At 36.9% G+C, this 6921-nt stretch overlaps 1 protein-coding gene across 6 annotated transcripts; it reads right to left on the bottom strand.

The window, feature by feature from the left end:
* LOC107639734 (pentatricopeptide repeat-containing protein At1g56690, mitochondrial-like) lies at positions 1257 to 6585 on the bottom strand. 6 transcript variants are annotated; one of them, XM_016343319.2, is made up of 5 exons: positions 6082 to 6585; positions 4572 to 5648; positions 3218 to 4472; positions 3008 to 3134; positions 1257 to 1757 (listed from the first exon to the last, which is right to left on the bottom strand). In XM_016343319.2, the coding sequence occupies exons 2-3, from the start codon at positions 5543 to 5545 to the stop codon at positions 3386 to 3388; spliced, it is 2061 nt and encodes a 686-aa protein (XP_016198805.1). In that variant the 5' UTR covers positions 5546 to 5648; positions 6082 to 6585; the 3' UTR covers positions 1257 to 1757; positions 3008 to 3134; positions 3218 to 3385. The 6 variants fall into 6 exon arrangements, with proteins under 6 accessions (XP_016198805.1, XP_020977279.1, XP_016198802.1 ...); XM_021121620.1 differs by having other exon boundaries at positions 3218 to 5648; positions 6082 to 6106; positions 6240 to 6585; XM_016343316.2 differs by having other exon boundaries at positions 3218 to 5648.

Raw genomic sequence — 6921 nt, 5'->3', positions numbered from 1 at the left:
AAAATAAATATTTATTTTTAAAAAAATAATCTAAAAATTTAAACAAACGAGTTTAAAAATCCACAAAGTAATTTTTTATTGGAAAAAAACGTATAATGCCCACATATATTCAGTTTAAAGTGTATCTCAATGATATGACTATTCCACGAATCGGTGCATTTGATTTTGTTATGAAAAAATTATAAAGTTTATAATATTGAAATCGGATCATCCAATTTTACTTTTTAAAAAATAAAAAAATTTAAAGTATTAAAATCGGACCTATCAACTTGTGTAGTGTCCAAAAAAATATTGAATGCACTAAAATTAGAGGTCTGATTTCATACCTTTCTTTGCCGTTTAAATCTGACTATCGCACTTAATATGTTGTATCCGGATTCAAACTTTGGTAAATTTATCAAGTATTGAATATGAACCCTTAAGTGTTGTGTAGATAAGTGTGTAGTGTGAATGTATTGTAATACTTATAATTGTGGGTTGTCCAATTCACTTGACCAAAAAAAAAAATCTGACCATTTGGTTTACTTAATAACAATTAAAAAAAACACCAAGCATTCCAATAACAATGAATAGCGCTCTATTTTCACCTTCATCAATATATATAAAAGAAGCCTTAAAACAGAACATCTTATCATGATTAGAAATGTAATGGAAGGGTATCAAACGGGTAAAGAAAACCCAATAGCTATAAGCTCATGGGATAATTTATGTTGATATTTGTGGCTCAATCAAGTAAACATAATACAAAATTAATCCCAACTTGTTGGAGGGCAAACAAGTGCAGTAAGCAAATCATTCATTGAATCAATGCAAGCCGTCATATATTGGACCTTGACTTTCTTCGTGTGCTATGAATCACAGCGGTCGACTAAAGTCATGCAAACGTGTGTGAAATGGTAACAATAGTTAGCACTAATTTAATCAAATTCTTTCTTATCCTTATCTATTAATAACTTCGTGAATGAACATCCACTAGTTAAGTTGACCATTTTCCTTGAAAATAAAATCAAAATGAAATAAAGAAAAATAAGTTCCTCTTTCATTTGAAGATGACATTGTTTTTGTTAATTTTAGTATTTTACTATTGATAAAAAAGATAAACAAAATATAAAATCCCAATAAACATGAATTTATTCTTAATCCAAATAAACAATATAAAACGTTTTACTCCATCATCCAATTACATCTTTTTTTTAGACAACTATTTACATTGACGATATAAAAAATAATTATTTATACTGATATTATATTACACGGATACAAAAATCAAATCTCATTAAAATTTGATAAGAATGAATAATTAAATGGATATTCTATTGAGAATATCACATAGTTACAATTTTTTGGCAAGTCTATCCTAACATTCTGCCAATAGTTTTATCCTTAAAATAATTTACCCTTATCAAAAAGGAAGAAAATAAAACAAGTAGACGACAAAGCTACAGCAATGGCCCACACCATACACATCTGAAGCACACATAAATTCAATTAGCATGTGTTGAAGTTTGAATAAATTCAATGCAAGACCTCAAAACTCAGCTACCTATTCCTATTTTCTAGATAACAACACAACAGATTTCACCTTAAACAATGGAGACAGCCAACATAAAATCATAAAATATATTCCGAAAAACCAAAAGGCATCTTGCTTCTTCTACTTTCTGCAATGGGAATGATGCCTCAGAGATGTCACTGCCTGAAGTGCTGAATTTTATGGTTTTCCCTCTGTCCCTTTTTTATTTCAGAAGACAAAGTCTCTGAGTTAAAACATTTCGTATGTAATTGTAACAATTTGGAAATTTTCATGGCAAAACAACTGCTTAATATAATAATGGAATGTCAACTTATAATTAATTTTCTGGCACCAAGAAAAATTATAAAGAAAATCTCATAACCAATTCATTTTCTAGAAGCATAAAGATTTTTTAATTTCTGATCACTCTATCATGGTAGACTCTCCCAAATTCTCTTTATTGACATGAAAATAACTCTGTTTCCAAAGTCAAATCTCTTAATATAATCAGATGGAAAGCAAGCATGTTAATGACACTATCATACCAACATATGATTTCGCACATAAAAAGCTAAAATGGAAAACTAACTTCATGTCAAAATAACAAGCCATATTTACCTTACATAATTTTCTACAATGAAGTCTTAGGCTTTTATATACACTAAAATATTTGCTTTAATCTAAGTTATTCCTTTATGATCATTTTGCAAGAGATTAATTGCAGCTTTCAGGACGAGTTCTTAGCCATAAGAATCACCTTAACAATCCAATGTGCTTTTCTTTTTTAAATGAACAATCCGATTTGTTAGTTATCTCTCAAGCAAAACTAAGAAGAAAAATAGACATAAAAGTCGTAGGTAGCTTGAAATGTTGGTTTTTAAGAGTGGAAATAAGAACAGGACACAACCTCTTTCAGTAAGAAAATTAATTCAGTCTAATTGATATCACTGTAAAAAACCTTTATCTTATGTGGCTGAAGTACAAGAGAAAATAAGAAAGACTAGGGAAAACTACTTACTCTTTTCACTAAGACTATTTATGATCTCTTTATCCAAGGTATCAAGAGTAAACCACCATTTTGACACTTGAAAGATTTTTTACACCATCATTCGAATAAATTTGTCAAACATTTTTTATCTTTCCAGGACTATTTTGTTCGAACTAAAACCTTTCAAGTGACAAAATGCTGGTTTACCCAAATATCAATTTCTTATCCTTTAACTTCATGATTTTTTTTTTATTCTAAAAGGGAAGAGGGAAGAAAAAGTTTTGAATTAGAAAATGGATTAAGCTTTATATTTTAAGGCCTTCCCTTCTATCACTTTCCCTCCAAAACGTAGCTAGTACAAGATGAGTATCATAGGGGCTACTAAACAGTTAACTTGCAATGAATGTTTCCTGTATGATATAGGGTTCCAACCCCATCAGGAACTCCATAATCACAAGCCAGATCACCCAAAATATAGCAGTAAATGGGTAATAGCATACACATACCAGTAACAAACATCATGCATAACCTCTTTGAGCAGCTAAAATTATTGGTCCTCAGTATCAATGACCAATTTTTTGAAAGTGAACACTGTCATGCCATCCATTTTAATAGCAACACAAAGGCTTGGAGCTGCAAGAAAATATAAGCATTAATTCCCTTTTTAACAAGAAATCATCAACAGAATATCCAGAAAGTAGCAATATAATACTCACCCCTATTATGTTAAAGATGAGGTAAAGGCTTAAATGTACTGAGTAGCAAAGCTTCTCTTTGGCTCAGAAATACAGACCATCGAGAAAGCCCTCCAAAGAAAAAGCAGCCTTGCTATTCCAATAGACTCCTCAAGTTCAAGGCGATATGTAAAGATTTGTTTCCAGGAATCACCAATAATCCTTGCAAGAACAGTAACCATCCTTAAAATGGTGAAATCTATTAGCATCCCTCAAAATAATTTCTCTTCCAGTGACTTTAGCAATCAATTTGATTGCAGAATGGCAATCGCCACAAACCCGCAAATTTTTTATGACTCTAATTGGCATCCCATTAGGCACTTTTAGGAGACCATATGCTACAGCTAGTTTTTCACTATGATAACCCAAGCTATGTGTCTTCTCTTCCTCATCCACATCATGTAGCACAAAGCTACCATCCGGACAGTACCCGGCTTCCCTTAACAATCCACCTAACTTCTCCAACATTTTCATAATAACTGGCTGTTCGGGGTGGCCCTTGCTGTCTCCTCCTGTGAACATATGTACCTTCTTCTCCACCTCAATCCAACTGCAGCCAGGCAATTTGATAACACTCCTGGCTTTTATTTTTCCCCTAAGGACTTCAACATCCCTCCATCTTCCTTTGGTGGCATACATATGCGAGAGCAGGACATACGGCCCAGCATTTTTGGGCTCTAGCTGAGCAAGCTTCTCCACTGCGACTTCAGCCAAATCCAGCTTCATGTGGGTTCTGCATGCACCTAACAGTGAACCCCAAACAATAGCATCTGGTTCCATTGGCATCTTTTCTATTAGTTTCATTGCTTCATTTACCTTGCCTGCTCGACCCAGCAAATCAACCATGCAAGCATAGTGTTCGATTCCTGGTTCCACTTGATATTTGTATTTCATTGACTCAAAAAATTCAATCCCTTGATCTACCATGCCACTGTAGCTACAAGCTGTAAGAACTCCAACAAAGGTAACATCATCTGGTGGAACTCCCAAGAAGCACATGTCACGGAAGACATCTAAAGTTTCCTCTGCCAAACCATGCTGGGAATAACCTGTGATCATAGAATTCCACATAACTACATCTTTCAAAGGAAATCTGTCAAAAATCTGTTTTCCTTTCACAAGATCACCACACTTAACATACATTGTGATCAACACTGAGGCAACATACAAATCTTGATCAAACTTAGATCTCACCAACTGGGCATGAACCTGTCTCCCATGATCAAGACTTGCTAAGCTGGTACACACAGAAAGAACACTGATTAATGAGGGAAAATTCAATGCGACACCTTCTCTCTGCATCCTAGCAAACAAATCTAATGCTTCTAACTCATACCCTTTCCTTTCATAAACCTTGATCATGGCACTCCAAGTCCCCTCATCCCTCTCCTTCATTTGCTCAAACACACATCTTGCCTTATCCAGATCCCCATCAAGTCCAAATCCCAAGATCATCTCATTACATGCAATAACAGGCTTCCCCGGCATTGCCTTGAAAATCTCACAAGCCTCCCTCATCCTCCCACTCCTAGTATACCCCATAAGCATTGCCGTCCATGACACCTCATTCCTCTCGGGCATCACCTCAAACAATTTCCTTGCAACATCCACACGCCCATTTCTCGCATACCCGGCAACCATGCTAGTCCAAGTCACCACATTCCTCTTCGGCATCTCATCAAACAATGCCCTCGCTTCATCCAGACGCCCCTCTTCACAGTATCCACCAACCATAATCGTATATGCCACAACATCCTTAACGGGCATCATATCAAACATGTCACGTGCATCCTCAAAACGCCCACTCTGCAACAACCCACCAAGCATCACAGTCCAAGACACCACATTCTTATCTGGCATCTGCCAAAACAATGCTTCAGCCTCTTCAAGCATACCCATTTGAACATAACCACGGACCATCGAAGTCCACGAAACCACATTCCGGTCTGGCATTGTGTCAAAAACTCTCCTGGATTCAACAATCATCCTGTTCTTTATGAACCCGGAAATTAAGGTGTTAAAGGACACAGTGTTCCGTTGGGGCATTTGGTCGAACAGTTGGAGGGCCAAGTGGGGTTGGCGGGTTTGGAAGTAACCGGATATGAGGGCGTTCCAGGAAGCAGTAGTTCGTTGCGGTTGGGGAATTTGGTCGAACACCTTGTGGGCGTGGGAGATTTGACCGGTGCGTGCGAAGTGGGAGATGAGGTTGGTGGTGGCGGTGCAGTGTGTTCTAAAGAGTTGCATGATGATGGTGGGGAAGAAGCGTCGTCGATAACGTGAGGTTGCATGGCGAAGAGTGTGACTCAACATAACTTCATCCAAATTTGTTGTCAAATTTATTTATGATCGCTATGCTTGTGAAGACCTTATTCTTATTTTCAGGTTGCGAGACTCGAACCAGTCAATTTCTAAACTGATAAAATTCAAAATTTTACAATTTTGCATAATAAATTGTCCATAATTTATCATTAAAAATTCACAACCAACTTCAAATATCAACGTTTATAACTAACAAATATCAAAATGCACAATGCAGTGAAGCATTACACCATAGCACCATCAACATCAAAAAGTTCAGCAACTCAACAAATTCAACAAATCAGAATCGGAAAAGTCAGCATAAACAACTCAGAATAAGAAAAATCAGCATAAACAACTAAGAATCAGAATCATAGAATAAGCAACTCAGAATAAGAAATTCCAGCATAAACAATGTAATGAAGCATTGCACCTTAGCACCGTCAACAATTCAGAAATAAAAAAAAATTCAGCAACCCGCAACTCAGAAATCAGAATAAATAAAATTAACAAAATAACCAAAAATAAATTGAGGCAGCAGTGCTTACCGGCGGCGAGGGAGGAAGGAAGGTGCTGGCGCGGCACAGCCGAGCAGAGAGAGACAGAGTGAGCTCGAAGAAGGACGGTGAGGAGAAGCGAGCAGACCTTTCACGGGCGACGACGGCACCCACAGTCTGTCTCCGCCGGCGGCAACAGCACCCTCTACCGGAGGAGAAGAGTTCAGCGATGGGATGGTGGCTGGGTTCCAAGAAGGGTTTAGGACGTTAGGGTTGGGTTTGTCGCAGTGAGAGAGAGAGAGAGAGAGAGAAAGGGGCGGGGTGGGGTAACAGAGACCTTGAAGACAGTGACGCTGTGCGCAGAGTTCGCGACGGCAAGAGAAGATCTCCAAGCAAAGGTTTCACGGCGAGGAGAAGAGGGTGAGTGGCAGAGACGTTCGGCGGTGAGACAACACCCTCTATTTGTCACAATGCCGCCGAGGAGAGGAGTTCGGCGATGGTGGGGGCTGCTGCCTTCGGGCGATGGTGGGAGCTGGGTAATGAGTTTTCAACTTTTGATGATGATGAGTGGGTTTAGTTAGGTTTTGAAAACCGAACCGGTAATCGAATCGCTTTAGTTACTGATTTATTGGTTCATAAGTTTAACCGATTCAACTGTGGTTGAATTGAAAAAACCGTTTTATAATAAAATAATAAATAAAATATAAATGAACACATTAAATATAATTATAGTCTAATATAAACTTTAAAATATCATCTAAATTAAAAGTACTACATAAATCAAAATATTATGATCTCATTCAAATACAAACTCAAAAATCAAATAACAACAATAACCAACTAAATATAAAATACCAACATCTAATTCCCCGCAGATTTGCTTTGTTAATA

The sequence above is a fragment of the Arachis ipaensis genome, chromosome B04 (assembly GCF_000816755.2).
Source record: "Arachis ipaensis cultivar K30076 chromosome B04, Araip1.1, whole genome shotgun sequence".
NCBI lineage: Eukaryota > Viridiplantae > Streptophyta > Magnoliopsida > Fabales > Fabaceae > Arachis > Arachis ipaensis.
The sequence above is the reverse complement of the archived record's forward strand: the minus strand, read 5'-3'. Positions and strand labels throughout refer to the sequence as shown.